Here is a 22609-nt window from a genome sequence, read left to right as displayed (position 1 = left end):
AGTGTATGAAAATAATATGCGCTACACGCTACTTTCTAAGAGAAGACTCAGTTTGTTGAATTTAATGTATAATTAATTTATATTTATTAATTATACCTTAAATTCAATTTATTTTAATGTAATAATTTTCTGTCAATAAAATTAAACAGATGTAATGAATTTAAATTGTTTGTGTGCTTACAAAGAAACATTTTATTTATTTCTTATTTATTTTTGTCTTTCACAGAGTCTGTTAATTTGTTGTTTTTATTTATTTATAATTTCAAATGATATTACATACAAACAGAGATAAGGTTGTCTCAAACTTCGTAAAAGTTATGTGTAGAGTTTAGTTGCTACAGTCATATAAACAATTATGAATTTCAGCAAATAATTATTCAGCTACCAGTTACAATTTCAAAATATGTTCAGAGTAATGGGACTCGTCTCTAAGCAGTAATTAAAAATAAATATATGTATAAAAGTTTGCTCATTTTTGGTAGAATGATTTTTTTATACTCACGCCCTTAAATTCCCATTAGCGTCGGCAGAGACTATTGATCGCTACTTAAAACGACTCTGACAAACCTCTTGCCTTACTTACATTCATAAATCTTCACACAGGTCCTCTTATTCTTCTCACTAAGCACCCCAACCTTTTTAAGAACACTCTCATTTGATCTGAGAATGTTTTTCGTGGCTATCCTTTTCCAATGAGGCCTTCCACGTTAACTTTTTATATTTCTTCATTTTTTTATATAAATTTCTTGCACTCTCTATAACCGTTCGTGTATATTTCTAATTCCTTATAAATTAAATTATACAAATGGGCCGATCGCTTGTTGAATTGTCTGTTTGCAAATGTTGTATTTACTTTAGGTTCTTGTATGTACCACAATGTCTTTCCTTCTCCTCTTCGAAATATTTACATCATACTACATAGTCTGAGTACAGTTTGAGTGATGTAGTTTCCTTACAGTGGCTAAATTGGATAGTTGATACAAACTGCCAGTGAAAAATCGTGTTTTTTTAAAATACATAAATGCTTTTAAGCAATTTTCGTTGCGCACGTTCCAACTCAAGAAAAAGTTTTAGCAGCTCCACCCCATATAGGACTACAAAAAAAAGAAAAAGAACCAAACTCACGTATACTTCTTCAAGTATATCCCTGCCGACGAGACTCACGGCCCAGCGACTGATCTTGGCACAACATATAAAATCCAGTTAAGATTTCTTACTCTTTTAATGACATGTTCGAGGTGTGGATACCACGAAAGTCGCTGGTCCACAAAAACACCCAAATATTTTCATTGTACAACTTTAATTTCACCGTCACACATTTCAAAAACAGAACACAGTAATGCTGACTAATGTCAGCATTAATCTGCTTGGCGCCAGAAATAGGTAAGATGGCAGTAATTCCCTGGACAAACTCTTTCACAAGGAGCTCTACTACTACTTTCATGTGATAAAGGTACTTTTGACTTATGATTACATGTGACTTTATCATACCAGCAATTTTAAAAAGATAAACGCTCAAAAACTTTGACTTTTTTAATCAAATTTTGACTTTATATATAATAATATTAGTATATTTCATAAGAACAACATTTCTATACCTCTAGATTTTATAACACTATGATCCTAAATTTAATGTAAGCGACAAAAACACATAACAGAAGAGGGTTTTTTAAAATATTTCTACATCCACGCATCCTCGTCCGTTACAATTTAAAATATATTATTTGCAAAAAAAAAAATGCTGTAGGTTAGGTAAAAATATCACTATTACGTTAAATCGATCGATCGATCGAAACGATCATGGTTCGATATAACGTTCTTACAATGCAAAATGGATATTTGGTACCGTCATAATCGTCTACCGTCGAGCATTACAGTGGATCAATCAATCAATTTAATTCTTTCATTAATCAATGAACTCCAAGCCCTGTGCCGTTTCAAATTTCAATCAATATGCGTTTACAATTTTTTTCGTAGTCTAGCCGATTGGCAAGACTCCAAGTCCTTCAAAGTGTACTTGGCAGAGACCTTGCGACACAATAGTTAGTATTTATGCCGTAAATCGTTTTTATGTCCGTTTAATGGCAATCAATGTACAATGAAGCCGCTCCTCCTTTTCAAGAGCACTATAAAAATCATTCAATGGACATCATTCGGTTTGAAAAAACCTCTAATGACTTCCGTGACCGCAAACCTTAACCAGCTGATTGATTGACGATTCAATTGCTTTCAGTTAGGGTGACCTGCAGTTAGTAACTAGCCAGTGATTGCTTAGTTGAGAGAGCGCTTGCCGCCTATCTAACCTCCTTGTCATAACTACCGCATTTCCATTTTGGTAACTTTCGAGATATTGGCACCTAAAGTTTTTTTCTTTGAAAAATGTCAATCACGCTGATTTCGCTTAACTATAGAACGGAAACTAAATAAGATATTAAAAAAACCGCTTATAGGGCATTGTAGATCTCGTTTTGCTTATTCCAGATATGTCAATTACTCAATTTCGATAAAATATCGATTAGGTTACTTATAATAAGGACAGTAGCTACGTAGGCGGTGTTAAGTTCGATTCGGCAACACTGCGACTTATCGAATCATAATCAAATCAAAAATTATCTAAATATTTCGAAGAGGAGTAGGAAAGACATTGTGGTACAAGTACCTAAAGTATATACAACATTTCCAAACAGACAATTCAGCAAGCGATCGGCCCATTTGTACAATTTCATTAATTAGGAATTAGATATATACGCCAAAAGTTATAAAGACTGCAAAAAAGTTATATCGAAATGGCTACAGTCGAAATCGTATGCGAAAACCGAAGATCTATTAGAACACTTGTTTTAAAAACACCACTTTCCTAACCTGTGGCATCAGGTTAACACACACACATACACACACACACACCCAAACACACTTTTTCATATACAAATGCACACAAACTAACACACACATACGTTTTAAGATTCAAATTAAATTTAAAATTAGAAGTTAAGAAAGTAGAAAACTTGTTAAAAAATTGTTTGTTCTGACGATGTTTGGAAATGTAAAAATTACGTAAAAATGTAAAACGTACCATCCATTGTTAATGTAAAGTTAATTGTATACTGAAATGAACATTTTATAATCAATTGGCTAATGATCACTTGTTGTAACGATGAAGGAAAACGTTATGATGAAGATGTAATAGCGGTAGAGCTCTTTGTGAAAGAGTTCGTCTAGGAAAGAAACTTAAGACCTAAAAACAATCTAAAAAAAATGCCCCTCAGACCTTTACGATTTAAAGCTTTGAGTGTCACTGCAACTGTTATAGACAGGCGTGTCGTTTATCACCAGCCGCACGACTAGTACGTACCGTCACTTGGTATCATAAATTTATGACTATTAATAGAGTCTAACAAATCGGAAAAGATCATAAAATAATTGTTGACTTCGATGTACCAAACGCAGTAATGTTCCAACCTGAAAATAATTAATTATTATAATGCATTTCTGGAAACGCGAGAAGGACTTAGCTGACAGCTATTTTATTATCTCTTTTTCGCTATCATTTAACAACAGGAAGCGAACAATTTATGTCAAATCATATTTAAAAATTTAAAGATTTTATTAATAATATTATTGATAATTAGACAGAGCCAACTTTGTGAAAGAGGTCACTCGTCGAATCAGACTCGGTTGGGCAGCTTTCGGGAAGCTACAGCACGTCTTCTCGTCTGCAATACCGCAGTCCTTGAAGACAAAAGTCTTCGAACATTGCGTGTTGCCAGCGATGACCTACGGCTCTGAGACGTGATCACTTACTATGGGCCTCATAAAAAACCTCAAAATCACTCAACGAGCTATGGAGCGAGCAATGCTCGGCATTTCTCTACGTGATCGAATCAGAAATGAGGAGATCCTTAGAAAAACGAAAGTCACCGACACAGCTCAAAGGATTAGCAAATTGAAGTGACAGTGGGCAGGGCACATAGCTCGCAGAACTGACGGCCATTGGGGCAAAAAGGTTCTCGAATGGAGACCATGAACCGGGGGGCGTTCAGTGGGACGGCCCCCTACTAGATGGTCGGATGACGGGTAAGGGCGGCGGGTAACCGATGGATGCACGTGGCGTCCGATCAGCTAGTCTGGAAATCTTTGGGGGAGGCCTATGTTTAGCAGTGGACGTCTTCCGGCTGGTATGATGATGGTGATGATTGTTGATAAAAACTAAACTCAACGAAATTGTTTTTCTTTTATCTTTTTGTTCTTTTTCTACACACTTACACAATTTTTTTGTTCACTGTTCGAATTACTTACTTTTTTCCATTTAATTGATTGCTTTAAAGAGCTTATCTGTGTTGATTCACGCGTAAAATTGATTGTGACAAGAACACACAATATTGAATAAAAAATTGATCAGTACTATTAGAGATATAATTTACATTATTTTTCTTCTGTGAGTGGCTCACTAATGACCGATGTATAGCAATCAATTTTGCTTGTATCTAGCTGAGCTGCACTTGGAAGGACTGTCACGACCCTCTTATCTCTTCACGACAACTTTTTATATAATTACCCGGACCGCATTATAGATTTAAGCTCCCTGTTGTCTCTATCTACCGGACCGAGAGATTTGGAGTTCCGGGGAGACTACGGGCTCCCGGTAAGACCAGGATACGGCGGATGTCCGGGCCAAGCCCTTCGCCGGAGATAAGCTTTCACAGGCATCTCTGGCGGACGCAAACATGGGTCTGGGGTTTGTGGTTAACTGTATGGGTGGACACGTTCGTCTGCCCCGATAGCATGTGGCCGGGGCGTTCGTCTCGCGCGCAAATAGCGCGTCTTAGTAGCGGTCTAGGCGAAGGTCCAAGGTGAGGAGACGCTCGGCAACTTGAGTTGCTCTTTAAGTTGGAAGCTATGTCCGGACATTGTCACAGGACACTGTAACCGACATTTCCGGTACTGACGCGGAGAGCTAATAGAAGATGTACCTCCAGTGAGAGACGCTTCGGCGTCGGGATGTGAGTGTGCCTACAATTTCTTCACCAATTAGAGGAGATTCGGTAGTGAACGGCTTAGCGGAGGAAACTGTTAATTGAGCAATGCGCAACGAGAGGTCAGCGAGCCAACAGCTCTGATATCTATATCTATCTATCTGGACAATAGGGAGCATGCCGTACATGAACCCCGGGATGCTCACCTAAGGCACTAGCCTTTTGAAAACCGGATAAAGTCTGTGTCAAAGGGCTGTTCTGGAGTCAGGATCTGACTGATCCGTATCAGTCAGATCCTGACTCCAGAACAGGGCTAACACTGTAACAGGTCCCGTGCCCTGTGCAAACTTGCTTGGACAGGTAATAATGCCCTTCGCGTATAACCAAAAGGTTGGGTAGGGAGGAAACTTTAATCAAAATTTAGTAAAAGATGAGACTGACCCTGTTGAGGCCGCGTAGATGAACGTGGCGCCCATCACCCAAATGCAAAAAAAACACAAAAAATCAACAATGGTTATAAAACAAACAATCGAAATATACTTTTTTAAGTAATCTATAAGCAGACGAAGGCTGGCAATTCAATTACTTATATTAAACTACTTCTCATAGTTTTCCTAACCACTACCAGTGTGTAATGAGACCATCACGAAGCATTTTGGAATGTTGCACAGCACAATAAATATTTTAATGGCTTCTATGCAAACACGTTTTATTTATCACTCACGATATTTTAATTTGAATATTTTAGTGTTTCAAACTTTGTAGTCAACTTAAAATTTTTTTTAAGTGTGAAAAACGTAGAGAATAGGTGCGGTTCAGGTGCGTGTAGGGTCGAGCGGGCGCGGGCCCCGACCAGCGCCGGTCTCTCGCCCGCGCATGGTGATTTGTCATCCATATAAACACAAGGAATTACACCTGCCGTGCTCCCGACCCGACACGCACCTGACCTCCACCCGCTGTCAGTGTGTTTCACGCTTAATGGTATTCATTGTTTTATTGGTTTTTTTTTGTATAGCCCCGCTCTAGGTAAACCTTGTGTCACGGGTGCCATGAACACACACACATAGACAACCACAAATTACACCCAAACTCACGAGAGAAATATATGTAGGTCATACAAATATTTCTCCCGGCCCGGGAATCGAACCCGTTACCTCCGCGTACCCGTCCAATATGGTAACCGTTCGACCACGGAGGCAGTTGATTATAAGATTTGACTATAAGATGGCCTTTCCATTGTGTTCGAGTGAAGTAATTAATTGAATTGTTTGGATTTTCTACGTGAACATCACCAAAATATTATTTAAAATACCTTTCCGCACTTACCGTTTTATTGTGAATTATCGAATAAGTCTTAAACTGATTAGAAAGCTATATTCAAATTTTTTTAACTCTTTATTTATTTGGGGCCTTTGTCATTATTGAACATTTCAACCCGATTCTAAAAACAATACATCAAGAAAACTGTTAATGAAATTCAAACAGATGATTTAAAAACTACCTAACCAAACATTTATACAAAATCTTCGCGCTGCTACATGTTGACTGCGACAAAACGGATTGAAAACCAACTTGTTTAAATAACCGTGCACTGATTGGTTCCGTCCGAAAACACTCCTTGAGTACTTGCTGTACATCCTCTAGAATTCCACACACCATTTAAAAAACCTGAGTACGTTATTTACATAGATAGTGCCTTTAAATTCCAGATCTTCTCTACGAAAACTACATTCCAAATGATGCCACAATGCAAGAAGTTATATTGAAGAAGTTATCAGACTACTGCGGAAAAAACATTTATAACTACACCACTGAAGACGCCGAGCCGCCTATCAAGTGGGACTTCTATCATTCCTTCTTCTTTTCTTACACTGTAGTTAGTACTATAGGTGAGTTATTTCAATTTAGTTTGGTATTCGTACTTGTACATTGTTGTCGGTGGCCGTATATGTGTGTATTAAAGTTAAAAGTTACATTGCACAATGCGTTTCGTTAAAATAAATCCATGCCAGTAGTCTTCTTCTTATTGTATAGACGGCATGCATGATCAAGTGACGGGACAAACAAGTCGTGCGCCTGATAGTGAGCTACACGCCTGTCCATAACAGTTACAGTGCTACTCAGAGCTTTAAATCGCAAAGGTCTGAGAGGCATTGCCACTGCGCCCGTCACCCTGAGACATAAGTTGACAAGTCCCATGTGCCTGTAATTTCACCAGCACCCTTACCCTCGAAAACCGTAACACAGCAAAGCTCACATTACTGCTTGGCGGCGGAAATAGGTAACGTGGCAGTACGTCCTTGAACGAACTCTTTCACAAGGCTTTTTAAATGCTTGCCACCTTGGTGAAAGGATTTGCCGATCGGCATAACGTATTCACCGATTGTCGCCCAAGATGCGCGATACACACAGGAAAAAAAATGGTATATCGTGCGGAAAGGCTCTTTCCATTCACCCCAACCTATCTTTGATATCAAAATACACTATACCTTTCCGTCTACGTAACCATAAAACCCAAGGAAGTATTTGGTCTGTGACAAAATCTCTAAAACGTCGCAAATTAATAATATTTGTCCACAATTCCAGGTTACGGAAATCTAGCACCAACCACTCATCTGTCGAGAATCCTGATGATATTCTACGGCCTTTTCGGGATACCCATCAACGGTATTCTGCTCGCGAACCTTGGTGAATATTTTGGATTGCAGGTAAATACCAGAATTTAGTTGTCTCGACTTGATTACCTATGAAACCTTAATGGCATTTTTTCATCGACTCTGATCATAAATCTTCTTTTGCAGTATCTTTCACGATTTATCGAAATTTCTTTTAAAACTTATAACTCTAGTGACCGCCATAAAGGGACAATACAATATAACAATAATAATAACTTGTACATACATCACTCTTGTCTCCCACTGGGGTAGGCGTAGACTATGGATCTCCACCTGCTACGCTCCTGACATACCCCCATTGCCTCCTCTGTATAGTATGTATTGTATATATTTATATTATATGTTTATTCTTGATAGTATATAAAGACCGGTTTTTAACCCGGTCTTTTTTAAGGACATTTCCAATCTGATTGAGAGGTCTACCTCTCCCCGCAACTCCATCCACATTAGCTCTGTACATTTGCCGTCTACCAACATTCATTCGTTGAATTGAAGCATCGCCCTCTCTATCCTGGTCACTACATAATTTTTCATACTACACTGTTCGGCATTATGTCTTTAAGACCATAATTTATATTATATCAAACAATAATCTCATAAAACACAAACTGAATTGTCTGAGTATACTAATTAATATACCTTCTCTCCGTATATGTATAAGATTGTTTATGTTAAGATTATACATTGTTGTATTTAGTAAAGGCTGCTATTAACAACTTAGTTTCAGTTTTCAGACGTACCTAACACATTCACAACTCTCAATGGTTTCATAATATACCCGTACAATTCATTTGTTTGTGATAACTGGCAACTAGACTTGTGCCTGATCGGTCCTTAGCAGGAGCTATCCTAGTTAGTTCAATCGGTCAACTGAACTAGATCGGTCTTCTAGTTCATTTAGTTCATCTAGTTTCTTAGTTAGTTAGTTCGTCTTGTTCTTGCTCGGACATTGAACGAACGCTTCAAACTAGTAATTTTATTCACATGAACTACTACGGACTTCTAGTATTATGAGGTTAATACTACACTGTACTAAATATTTAAAAATACAATTTGTATGGAATCGCTACTATTTGATTTTCCTTCATATTTTACAGGTTTAAAGTAAATATCCTTTCTAACTAAATGTCCTTTTTTTCTAACTAAATATCCTTTTTTTACAAAATAAGAATTTTAGTTAGAATGGTGTGTTTAAAAATCAATATTTAGGTACAACTATTTCATATACTCGTACATGTAGGTTGATATTATATATAGAGATACCTACAAAAAAATATTACTTTTTTGCAAGTTTGTATATATACATAATGTACACACGTATTAGAGACTTAGAACGAACTGGGAACGTTCAATCGTGCATCCCTCTCGAACTTGTACTAAAAGTAGTGAAAGATCGCTGTTTGTCCTGCTCGCACCGTTCCTACTATATAAAAGACAGGTGAACTATGAACGCAGACAGTTCCTAGTCTGTACTGAACTAAAAAGAACGATGAACTATTAAAACCGTGCAAGACGAACTAGTTAATGTCGGTCAGTGTAGGGAATATATTCCTAATAGTTCGTAGTTCATGAACTATATAAGCCTACTGACAACACAGGTCATATAGAATTTGACATAATAAATATAGTTTGACTCACATATTAGAGGCGTATTATGTTATTTTTTTAATAATATGACACAGGCGTGCAGTCATGGATTTAGTAAATAAGTAATGATGTGAGTTGTAAAATGTAACTAGAGTTACACCACAAAGAGTCAGCCTGTTAGTACATGGAACCTATAAAGAGCACGGAACTCTATTTAAAAAAAAATTAACGCGAATTAAATCTAAAAAAAATTGTTTCGTTTCCAATGCCAGTAGATGTCAAAATATTGAAAATAAAAGAGAAAATAATTATAATTAAAAAAAATCTACTTCAAAGTTTGCTTGTACGTTTTCGCTTTGTTCGTTACTGCGGTCTCCTCAACAATAACTGAAACGTATTTCGTGCCCTTACTTTCTCAAACTTGAACCTTAAAGCACAAAGTTACTGAAATACAAAAAATGGATTGTATATTCAAATTTTGCAGGCTGATTTACCATCATATTTCCTTCATATTCACACAATGGCTTTTACTATTCTTAAAGTAATGTATCCAAATTAACACCCTTGATAAGAAATTTAAAATAAATAGAAAGTTTTGCCGTCTCCTGAGTAATTACTCTATATAAGATACGTGTTTGAGAAAGTAAGGCATCGATATGGAAGTCTTCGTCAAAACAAATCATATGACATCATACAAACATGGTAGCTTCGGTGCACTGTTGAGGAGTTCTTTTTATCAGTTTGCCTTTTCCATCATCAGATCATTTCTAGGTCACCATAACATTTTATTTTCTTTACAATTACATTTATGTGTAAAATTTTATTTAAACTGATACACACAAAAAATAACTCAAAAAATAATAACACAATCTAATTGAGAAGCTATATCTTACTAACTGTTTTTCCCTATTGTCATAATGTAAAAATATGAAATATATAAATAATAATGTCAAACAGCATTAGCTGGTCAAATTTAGATAATTACTAATAACAATTTGTGTAAAACTGACTAGCAGTAAAGTGTGCAGCAGTGTACAGGGTTGTCACAGACCTCTGTCACTTGAATGTATCCGGTTCTGCAAGAGGCTAGTGCCTCGAGTGCACGTACAGTACCCTCCCTATTTTCCAGATAGGTACCGGAGCTGTAGGCACGTTCACTTCCTGTTGCGCAATGCACCACTAGCAGTTGCCATCGCTAAGCCGTCGACTGTGAGTCCACTACCAAATCTCCATATTGGTGGTGGAGCTGTAAGGCACGCTCACTTCCCGACGCGAAGCGAAAAACGAAAGTCATAGAACACTACTATTTACAAATGTTTGACTTCATTTAAATACTTTATAAATCTTTGATAAACATCATTTTTATCTTACCTTTCAATTCCTTTCCAGCTCATCAGAGTCTATCGCAAATACAAGAGACAAAGCGCAAAAAGAGCGGATAACCTTAACTACTTTTTCAACAACCTCGGCATGCTGGGCCAGATCTTCCTCTACCTCGTACCAGGATTCTTGTTCTTCATCTTTTTGCCTGCCTGCATCTTCGTGGTATTCGAAGGATGGGATTATGTTGCTGCCATTTATTATGCTTTTGTCACTTTGACTACTATTGGCTTTGGGGATATAGTTGCAGGTAAATATTTACTTTTAATACATATAACATTATTAAGTGAACCACAGAAATAATAACAAAATAAACAGTAGCAGTCTAGTAGCAGTAGAGATCTTGTAAAAGAGTTCATCCAGGGTAGTACTGCCATCTTAATGTGACAGAAATGCAAGTATTACTGCGTCCCGGTTTGAAAGGGTAAGGGTACTGGTGAAATTACAGGCACATGGAACTTGTCAACTTATGTCTCAGGGTAAATAGCTGACTTATCTGAGAATAACGATTGTTTTTTTTTTCAAATAAACTACTAAATACTATGAAATGCACTTTGAATCATATTTGTGTGGAATCTAGACTCATGTTGCTTTCCATGCATTATTATCTAACACGTAGTTCTCGAATCTTATTGTAAAAACGTATGCAGCGTGTTATACAGCATTTATACAGCATTTTACATTTTTAGAGATAGGATAAGGAGACAGTGATCTTTAGAAATAAATTAGTGAATGATAATGGTATTGGTAATTCAATGAATAATTCGTATAAGTAGATATAATATACAATTCCAAAACTACAGGGTATTGGTGAACCACGACTTTCTATCTTTATGCCACCAAAAATTTAACTCTCAATGTCAGATAGTTTCAGTATAAAACAGGAACACTCATCAAAAATATTAATTACACTTAAAATGTAGACGATTGTTTTCAATGTCTAATGTTCTAGGAAACGCAAGATATAGAGCATTAATACCTTTTAATTTGTTTGTTGCAGGCACTGTGAACAATGGCTTCAAATACGGATACTTCTTTACTTATCAAATATTCCTCATCGTTTGGATTACCTTCGGGCTAGGCTATATCGTCATGTTACTCGGCTTCATTACCAGCGGCATGAGATCTAAAGGTGTACATAGACTGGAGAAGAAAATTGCCAGTCAGTTTAAAAATACGCAAAACAGGATCTTACAAGGATTTACAAAAGATATTTCTGTTATTAGAAAAATTATTAATGAAGCTAACTTAATTAAAATCAAAGTAAGTTACCACAATAGCTACAACCATTTTACAAAATAGCGCCTATATTTTTATTAAAGCAAAATTATCCGACACTAAGATTGCATTAACGTACCTTCTTATTTAATTTATAAACTGAGTAGTTTATTACCTCACTGCATATATGTATCCTTTTGTCTGTTTAGTATTTGTAATGAAACCTATAAATAAACCTAATATAATTATATTTCAGCCTGTGTACGTCGACACCACACCACAACTCTACAAGAGCGCCAGTTGTCCCAACTTTACATTTGATATCGAACCAAGAGGTCCAATCGTAGGACGAAAACGAGCCAATTCCGAAAATATCCATCTCTTTGCCAAAGAAATGTTACGCATACAATCTGATACAGACCTACTTGGTATAGACAAAGAAAAAACATTTACTGCTTCAGCTTTGGTGAAACCAGCAGAACTTTTAGCAAGAGTTGTAAATGTACTTGGAGGACTGGAACCCCCGCCTGGACCACCAGAAAAAGGAATTCATATGTTTGACGATGTTCAAATATTAGCTAGTGAAAATCCACCAGTATTTACTATAGGCAATGAAATGATAACTAACTCACCTAAGAGAAATAGAGCGCTTAGCGTGGCTGTGCCTAATTATAGAAAACCATCAGTCACTAAACTTGATCACAATGTCACCTGGACAAATGGAGACTCGCCTGAAAAATATGTTAGCAATGAACACCGAAGTGGAAAATTATCGCTACCTTGTAATTTTATTCCAGAAGAAATGCGAGAGCAGCCTAAACCTACTAGCTGGTCAAAAGTAACCAAACTATTCACAAAAAAATCTAGTACGGCAGACAATCCTGCTGCATACCTAAAGAATACAATGAAAGGTAGAGTAAGTGTAGCTCAAGAAAATAACGAAAATGTTAATGAAAAACCTAAAAGGCGGGGTAGTATCTTCCCCACATTTGGTTTTGGTCAACATGAAGAAAAAAGTGAAGCAGATGCATATAAAGAAAAGACAAAACGTGGTAGACATAGTATATTTCCGACGTTTGATTTCAACCAAGACGACGACGAGGAAGAAAATATTTCAAAAGCATACAAAGAAAAAACAAAACGTGGTCGTCACAGTATTTTTCCCACTTTCGATTTCTCCGAAGATGAAGATGCAGCGGCAATCAAAGCTTATCAACAGAAAACAAAAAGACACAGTATATTCCCTACATTCGACTTCAGTGAAGATGAAGAAGATGAGGCTGCTTCTAGAGCATACAGAGAAAAAACCAGAAGTGGCCGACGAAGTATATTCCCTAGTTTCGATTTTAGTGAGCCTGAAGAAGACATTGCTAAACGCTATAAAGAAAATACCAAGAGAGGTAGACATAGCATATTCCCAACATTTGATTTTACTGAAAACAAGGAAGACGATGACGATGATGTAATAGATGAAGAAGAATTACAGCGCTATCAAAATCGAACAAAGAAAGGACGCCTGAGTTTATTCCCAACCTTTGGGAAATCTAAAAAACATGACCAAGATTCTGTTATGCCAGAATCTTCCGAGGAATTAGATAATTACAAAAGTAAAACAAAACGTGGACGTGGCAGCCTTTTCCCGTCATTTGGAAAGGATCGCAAAAGTTCTTCGGCTCATGATGATGTCGGTGATCTCGAAGCTAGTATTAGACAATACCAAAACCAAACAAAGAAAGGCCGTGGTAGCTTATTTACAGAAGACAGTAACTTTGATGCTGACCTAGAAAGTTATAGGAACAAGACGAAACGTGGTAGAGGAAGTTTGTTCGATCCGGATGTTCATATAGAAAATTTGCCTGAAACTGAACAAGTAGAAGTATTAGAACAAACGAGCGTGGCTGATTTAATTCGAGCTTTGACTGTATTAGAAACCGCAGGTCAAGGTCACGGTGGTGCAACACCTAGTTTGTTAGGCTTGTTAGCTGGGGCTACTTCAACTCCAGCTCCAGCTCACCCTCCTTCTAAACGACGCGGTTCTCTTAGACCAGATTTCATATTGCCACCAATTCCTGCACGTAAAGTCGATAATACACCAAGTAAAGCTGAAACTTCTAGTAAAACGGAAAATCTTCATACAATTCCTGATGTGGCTCCTAGTATATTACCTACAACTGTTGAAAATGACGGAAAAGCGACGCCGGAAATGCAGCCCAGAAGAAGAAGAATATCAGCACGAGCTGCAACTCCTCAATTCACTCCAACTCTCCCTACCGTTACAGCTGGGGCAGAGTTACAAATTAGTACTGCTACAGCGGCGAGACAAAATCGAATGTCTATGATACATGCCCCACCTCCGTATTCAGAAACTGAAGAGCCTTCACAACCTAGAGTAAGAAGATATTCGCCAGCACCAGGCGACCATGGCAGACCTAGTACAGGTCCGGTGCCTAGACTGTTTTCACGTATGCGAAGAGATAGTCCCAATAATACGAGCAGTGGTGAAGAAAGAAATTCCCGAACAGGGAGCTTAACGGAAGTAGTGATAGACAATGGTAAAGACCAAACGTAATATAATGCCTTTTTAGTACAATTTAAGACAAACTATTTATTTTACAACTATATTAATAGGACTTTTAATGTAATTGTAATTATAAGCCGTCCAGAATTCTAAATGCCTTTTATTTTCGTACCTTTTACATAAAGGATCAAAAGAAAACAATTTCAAAATAGTGTGATATGTTTAATTAGTATCTTCAGATATATTTTAGCCTTATGTACTCATATTATACTTATTAATAATGTCTATCTAATATTTTACACTAATATAGTGTAGGTAATTAAATCGAAATAAATATTCTACGAATTATTTTGAATCCAGTCAACCAGTGAAGTAATTTATGACATGATTGCATATAAAAAATAACTATTTAGGTCGACAACACAATTTTAACACGTTAATATGATGAAACATACAGAGACATATAATGAAAAAACACAAGACGTTAAACAACGAATGAAAATCAATTAACGTAAAACAAAATGATAATAATTGATGCAGTGTCACAACAAAGAAATAACAAAAAAAACTCAAAATAAAAGATGAAATAACCTAAATGAGTATTCCAAACAACTTATAATAATATAATGCATTTAATATTACAACTATATACAAAAAAATAACAGTTGAGTTATATCATGTACACGTCTAGCTCCGTCATAATTCACCAAAACTGTAATACAATGTATTACTGAGAAATGTAACTCACAAGTCATTGCTTGTTTTTGTTCTATCGGCACAGAAAATCAAAAGAAGATTTTGTGGTCAAAAGATGAAACTCTAGTTCAAGTTTCAAGATTCTCCTGTCTCACACTTTTGCTGGTATCTTTATTATATTGTTCAATGTTTCCATTAGCATCTTGGAGAAGAGATTCGAAGATTGATATGAGGTTGTTCAGTCCAATGAGGTAGCCATCTTCGTGGTTACCAACTTTCCAGGCTGTATTGTGATCAATGCTAACATCTTCAGGGACAGGAACAGTCTTGGCAAAGTCTATCATCCAAACAGAGGCTTTTCTTTTATCGTGGACGAAGAGGAGCGAACTACCGATTAGTTCATGTGTCTTGAAGAAGTGTGATTCTTTGAGGATTGTTCGAATATTTTTCAGCCTTTCTAGATAACCGGGCTGTAAACAGAAATATATAAATATTACGCATTTTTGTTTAAATAGTTTCTAGAAATATAAGACTATGTTTTAAATACCCAGAAATTTCTATTAGTATTTTTGGTCAATGACATTTCAACAGTGTTATTTTAATATGATCCAAAATGTTTTTCAGTAACGCTTGCTTCTGCTTATAATGCAAAAAGCAGATAAAGAGAATTATTCTCAAAGACCATTTAAAACATTTTTCCAATCAAAGTATTTTTGCACTTACCACAGCACTAGGGAAGTTAGCCGTAAATTCTTTAAATGCTTCGACAATTTGATCTCTAGTCTTAGTCGTTTTAAAGTCTTTGGAGCTGGTTCCATCTGCTTTCTTAACACCGTCTATTCTGAATCCAAGTGTTGCTGTGGAACTGATGGTTTCCCTCCATATCATGTATCTAGGTTTAGTGACTCCTTTGCTTCTATGCTCTTCCTCCGTGGGCGCTTTTGGATCTATTTGTATCATTTTCTCATACATATCCTGAAATGAGAAAATAAGTTTCTTTTAAAATGGGTCAGTGAATATAAGTAATGTATTTTAAATTATCAATTGTTATTTTGTATTCAGTTTGAGTATTAGGGTATTAAATATTGTATGAAAATTAGTACCGACGTGTTTGCAGCGCCACAGTGGTGGCATTGCAGCGCTTGTATTAGTGTTTATTTTGAAGGCTCCAATACTTAAGTATTGTCAGTGTTTCAATTTCAATCTATATTTTAATAGAATACAAACAAATAAAGAAACTGGAGACGAAAATGCTTTACGTAAATTTGTTTTTATTTTATAACTACGAGTACATCAGTAGTTCACTATGAGCAACTGATTAACTAATTATAGCTTGTGTTAAAAATAATTAACTATCTCATAGGACATAAATATCTTCCTAAAATAAACAATACAAGAATGGACATGTAAAGCGTTTGTTTTATAGCAAAATTATCTTAATTGTGTTGTCTCGCTTCTATAATTGGCAGAAATTGCCATTTTAATGATAAATATAGAAAAACAACTCTATCTTCCAAACCATTACGTCAAAATTCGTTTATCGTTTCCACGTTTTATTTAACCTTTTCAAATGTAACGCGATTAGTAAATTTTGTACTGAATTGTTTACTAAAAGCAACTACATCTGCACATAATACTCTACATACAAGGTGGATATAAAAATAACATTGAGTTTAAGTGACATTAATCTTGACATTAGTCTAATGTTAGTTAGTACAAACACTGACCTTTCTCAACTTAGTCTTCTCTTTAGCCTTTGCCAGTTCTTCTTCGAGGTATGTGCGAACTCCGATTTTGCAGTCCATCACGCAAGGACTGTCGAAATCGCTCAGCAAGTCTTGTAATTGTAAGACTGTTGGTGCTTAGTTAAGAAAATTTCGGAAAAAAATTATCCACATTCCTTATAGCATTTATTTTCTCCATCTTTTTATGCACATATAAGGTATTGTTTAGGTGTATAGTTGGTAGAACGGAATCCAGTACAGGGGCGGCCTTGTTTAGGCGCAGTACACAATCATATGTGTCTGCTTGGAGCATATAATTGAAAAAATACTTTTTATTATTATACACCTCTATAACAATATTTTAAGAAATTACAATATACAGGCCGGTCGGGTTTGCATTGACACAGGTCCAACACACAGAAACCATCTGAGATACCAGGCACTGTACTCTCGTTCCTCATCCGACATCTGTCAATCCGAAACAATTAATGTCGAATAAGTAATACTCGATAAAATTTAAAGACGCACGATGTGAATGAAGCTTTATACTTGGCATTATCTTTTAATTTGCTCGAGAGTTACTTATTAGACCCCCTGGACCGGATACTATTTTTATCTTTATAGAAACAATCAGAAACGTTATGTGAAGTGTAAGAACATTTTTCGTTATAAAATATTTCCTAAATTAATTCTGTAGGAAGTCAAAATACATGTGATCGTGGTATTGTTATAGTGAATTGAATTGCTAAATATTTTTTTTTATACTGAGGCCAATAAAAAATATATAATATTAATTTTTGTTATTTGAAAAAGGATACATTCTCCGTCGTCACACGAGATCTTGTTCTTGTACTCAGGCACGAATGACCGAAGAATGTCTGTCATCAGCAACTGAAATCAAAAAGACCAAATTCTATTACAAGTTTACAAACATGTACAAGCTTTTTAAGACACGTTACTATTAAAGAGTACCTTTGACTTTATATAAATATAATATGAGATAGCCATTGAAACATACAATTGAATGAATGATTGAATAATTTTTGTTATTGCACATTAAAATTACAATGACAACACTAAATAATAGGAATTTTAAGTATATTATTTTCGCTAAACAAGGCCTCATAATATCCCCCGTCGAAAGTGTTTGTATTACGTGGAAGTCATAAAAATAATACGAACTACAATTTATCATAAAACTACTCCTCCTACTCCCCTATTTTATCATAAAAAGTTATCGACTAATTAAATTCGTACAATCTTTAAACCTCTCGACTTAAAACTTGTCATTTTGCGGATGCGACCATATTTAAGTAGAAAAGGGTGCAATTTCATTTAGTCATTATATTTAAAATTTAAATATATCCGTTCTCTAGCATCGTTTCGGAAATTTCTGACGATTCTATATACAAATTACCTATGACAGACGCACCGTTCGCATTCTATGCATGCAATACGTACAACCATTGTCATGTAAATTTTAATATCAAAGCTAGTAGGAACACGTAAAACCCGAACAATGAAAATTCAAAGAACTGTCTTCGAAATTCAAAAAACTTTTCTTATGAAAAAGATTTTGATCGTGTTTAATACACGATTGTTTTTTTTCTTGGTTTATGCTTTCCTTTTTTAATATATTATAATAATATATATAACAAGGAGTGCAGTATTGTACTTTAGTTCTATTGATATCTTCCCGTAATTGTTCTGAAGTTGCAATAAAGGGCATGTAATTGAACTGAAGTAGGTATGTGTAACAAGATACTTCTCTTAGTTGGCTTTTCGAATATTTGGTACAGTAAGAAACAGACGTACCAACTCACAAATAAAACAGAAATACAACGTAACATCAACATTACGAACCAATCATACTCGCACAAAAACATTCAAAGAAATCTTTTGTTTTCAAAAGTCATTAACTTATTGTTAACGAGTTGACGTCAACTGATTATTCTGTTACTAAAAATAATAATTTCAACTACGTTTTGCGAACATAAAAGAAAATTCAGTGATAACTGTGATCTTGGGCTCACAAAGATTGTTCTTTAGTTTTTATCGCGCTCTTATTTACTGCACTGCTATGTAATCATTGTAGCATTAAAATGGTTTCTGTGCTATACAAAGAAATACATAAAGTAAAGAGACCTTTGTTAAGAAGCAGGTACAAATCAAGCTCAAAGTATTTTACTATACTTTAAGAAAAAGTAACAAAACAAACTAACAGAACCTAGCGAACTGTAGACAAAAAAAAACAGATTGACATGGAATATGTAAAAATGTATATTAAATATGCCCGGGCTAGCAGGCGATCTGTAACCACCTTTATTTAATAACATTAACATATTAATATTGTCTTAAGTTACGTCTGTAGGTTGAATGTAAATATCTTAGCTAAAGCTAATTTTTAGACTGATTTTGCCTTCGGTGAAATCCGCTACCTTCTACGGCAGGAGTTGTATGACGTGTAAAATAGTAAATATAACTTTAAATTACAACAATATGGTAATTTTGGTGTAATTGAACGAATGATATTTAAATTACTCCAATTTGAAGTATTAATAAGCATGAACAGGAAATATAAAAAGTTGAAGAAATCTGATGTAGAAATGTTGGATACTCTACTGTTAGTTAGGCTAGCATCGCCGATAGTAGCTGGCCCAGGTAAAATTACCAAATCACTTAAATCCCTCTATTTACAGGGAACCCGAACACACTAACGGAACGCAACCTATATAGGCTAGTAACCACCACAACCGTCTTTAACGCTTGGAAAAACATTACTCACGATAACAAACACTACCAGCAAAAAAACAAGAAATTTGTGAAAGAAACCTATACATTGCACAAACCTATATACAAGCGACTTGACTTTCCTTTTTTACAGTTTAAGCGTTGTCGTTGCTGTGTACAATTTTCTAACTTTCCCATATTGTACTACGTAGATACATGCAATTTTGAGCGACAGAATCTTACAATACTTTTAAACCTCGTAAATGGCAAATTTCGAAAATCAACCGGAATCTTACTATAACGGAATTTTGGATTAGTTAACATCACAATCTTTAGACAACATGATGCAACTGAACTGTTGGGTTTTACAGTCATTGAATTTTTAAAACATCGCTTCTACTTTGTAACAAACATCTTTTTTACACAAATTAGCGCTTTGTTCATAATTTAATTCACGTACAATCTAATTTTGTACTGGCTTTTATAATATGCTTATATACAAATTAATTAGAATTGATGACGCACTTTAATGTGAAAAGCCTGTTTGACGTCAGGCTCAGAATTGAGCAACATCTTTAAACTTTGTGATGATATATGTGAAAACGAACTTCAGTAGTTTCACAATATTAAACTGAATTTAGCTTTTATAATAATGTGCGTGTAATTATAAGCATTAAGCGTTATTTGTTTGATACTTATTCAATTGTATGTGTGATTCATCAGCGAATAAAAAAAGGAAATTCAATAATAACAATTTGAACAAAGAAGAATGACACTCAGTAAGGCATAGATACATACATTGAATGAAACTAGTCCCCCGGTCCGGTATTCAATGAAGGTACATAAACAAATGCCTAACCTAATTAAACCATTCACCGCAAATATAAGCTATAATCTCGTAATTGCAAAAAGTACATTTGCAAAAGGTTCCTTTCCATAGTTAAGCCGGATTACATTGTTAAGCCGGATTTTATTTCAAAATGTTAACTTACACAATGTCATATTGTGTTTCGATACAGACTATTTAATTTGCACAGCTGAATTATTGTGTTACGCTATTTAAGTAAAGTCATACACAACTGTGTTACGGCACATATTTCGCATGATTAGACACTATTTCATCATTATAAACGATAGATATATTGAAGATGTAGCGGTGATCTGCAATTATAAATAATTTATGTTTTTGTGAAGGGACGTACATATTTTAAATACAGAACGACTAAGTTTCTTTTCCTACTGCTGCTCATCACGTACGAAAATTTTATTTTAGCATATTTTTGTTTTTTTTTAAGTTAATAAGTGACGGGATGAACAAATCGTGTGCCGGGCGGTGAGCGACATGCCTGTCTATAGCAGTTGCAGTGCCACTCAGAGCTTGAAATCGCAAATATCTGAAGGGCTCTGCCACTGCGCCCGTCACCCTGAAGCACAAATTGACAAGTCTCGTGTGCCTATAATTTCACCAGCACTCTTATCCTACAATACCCAAACACGGTAATGCTCACATTACTGTCTGGCGGTAGAAATAGGTAAGGTGGCAGTACTTCCCTGAAGGAACAAGGACCTCTACGGCGACTAAAATATGCGGGGTTTCCGATACTTATTTTCCGAAACTTTCTTTTAAAGCATACAAGACGGTAAATCAACTACAAAATAATCAAGTTTTATCTGCATTTTAACATAACAATAGACAACACGCTCTCAGGTGCCAACTATAAGCGCAACCATGGCTGTACTCGCAGACTACGCCCACTTGTTATACAAGATCTGGCTTATTATATTAATTTTATTTCCGTTTAGAAATTTAACAAAAAAATAAATATATTATGTACATTCACGTTACTTTTCTAACTAGCTAGTTAGAATGACTAACTAAACCAAAATTGGTTATAATGGACGATAGAACTTTAAACAATCATCATTCATCACTCAATAGTTTTTATTCGTGTTTTTCTGTAAAACCTTTTTTTGATTGTAAAAGTCATGAGGTCATTGATTGCTCATCCTTCGAAGAGTTCGTATACCCTACATGGTTGTTTCAAATTGGAAACGGTGCAGATTATTCATTATTCCAGGAAACTTTGGATATCGGTTTTATTGATGTACCACACAGAGATATTGATTTCATAACGTAATTTTTTTATAGTACCATGCAAGTGACGGAACGGACGCCTGCCCGTAACAGTTGCAGTGCCGCTCAGAGGCGGCAACTTTTAGCAGCGATGCAAGCACGATGCAAACGCGATGCAATAGCGATGCAGTAGCTAATCGTTTACCTTTACACACACGCGCGACTTTCAGCAGCGCGACTGCATCGATAGAATCGCGCGATGGAATCGCTACATTTGTGATTTATAAGCGACGTAGAATTTTGGCAAAATTGCACTTTTGCTGCGATGTCCAAACCGCCTACCAATACAGGAGATAATATAAAAATATATAGAAAATAGATCTCTCCAAAAAGTGTTATTAAAAAAATATTTACTTTTATCACGAATGGACATATCTTAATTTTAAACGAAATAAACTAAATAGTTTAATTATTATTACGTAATTACGTAGTTCCAACTTCTAGTGCTGTGGTGTTAATAATTCATTTCCGTCCAGAATTTTGTTGTTTTAATTAGTGTTGCAGGGGAGTACATGCGTATCGGTATATCCACATCTGCTTAACGCTAAATACGCGTTAATAGGTTGCTATAAGGTAAAAACACAATGACGTATACAAAAGGACGTTCGTAGTTTTCCCGTAATATAAATGTGTTCTCGTAGTTTTCCCGTCAAACAATGGAGTATTTTTTGTATGTTATTATGACGAAATAACAACTACATTGCATGAAAAGTATTTTTTTAGGAACTTGATTGAACCAATTAACGCTGCACCATACGCTTAATAACTAGAGCTAAATTGCCAAAATTCTAATTTACTACGCAAAACGGTATAACGTACAAAGCCAATTGCGAACATACGTCAAAGTGCTTTTATCACATGAAACTTCCAAAAAGTTATCAGTTTGCAGATGTTGCTTTATTCTGCTAAAAGTGCAATATTAGTTTTATTTCGAATTACGTAACGTTATAATTGAGAGTGTGATATTAAGAAAT

The 22609-nt window shown here is 35.5% G+C and overlaps 2 protein-coding genes across 2 annotated transcripts in view; one reads left to right on the top strand and one right to left on the bottom strand.

Moving 5' to 3' along the window:
• The window catches only part of LOC113238248, a 43962-nt gene extending 29471 nt beyond the window's left edge, over positions 1 to 14491 (top strand). Inside the window, exons 2-6 of the mRNA XM_026475055.1 lie at positions 6683 to 6862; positions 7560 to 7681; positions 10625 to 10865; positions 11616 to 11878; positions 12090 to 14491. Coding sequence (XP_026330840.1) covers positions 6683 to 6862; positions 7560 to 7681; positions 10625 to 10865; positions 11616 to 11878; positions 12090 to 14402 — 3119 coding nt within the window. The 3' untranslated portion in view covers positions 14403 to 14491. The remainder of the gene's footprint in view (positions 1 to 6682; positions 6863 to 7559; positions 7682 to 10624; positions 10866 to 11615; positions 11879 to 12089) is intronic.
• Positions 14492 to 14717: 226 nt separating this feature from the next.
• The window catches only part of LOC113238299 (inositol-trisphosphate 3-kinase B), a 65165-nt gene continuing 57273 nt past the window's right edge, over positions 14718 to 22609 (bottom strand). The window contains exons 2-5 of the mRNA XM_026475136.1: positions 17590 to 17662; positions 16775 to 16899; positions 15771 to 16022; positions 14718 to 15517 (exon numbers count right to left, since the gene is read on the bottom strand). Coding sequence (XP_026330921.1) covers positions 15176 to 15517; positions 15771 to 16022; positions 16775 to 16899; positions 17590 to 17662 — 792 coding nt within the window. The 3' untranslated portion in view covers positions 14718 to 15175. The remainder of the gene's footprint in view (positions 15518 to 15770; positions 16023 to 16774; positions 16900 to 17589; positions 17663 to 22609) is intronic.

Source organism: Hyposmocoma kahamanoa, unplaced genomic scaffold (assembly GCF_003589595.1).
Source record: "Hyposmocoma kahamanoa isolate Upper Pololo Valley unplaced genomic scaffold, ASM358959v1 95, whole genome shotgun sequence".
Lineage (NCBI taxonomy): Eukaryota > Metazoa > Arthropoda > Insecta > Lepidoptera > Cosmopterigidae > Hyposmocoma > Hyposmocoma kahamanoa.
Note: the sequence above shows the minus strand (reverse complement) of the source record. Positions and strands in the feature narration are given on the sequence as shown.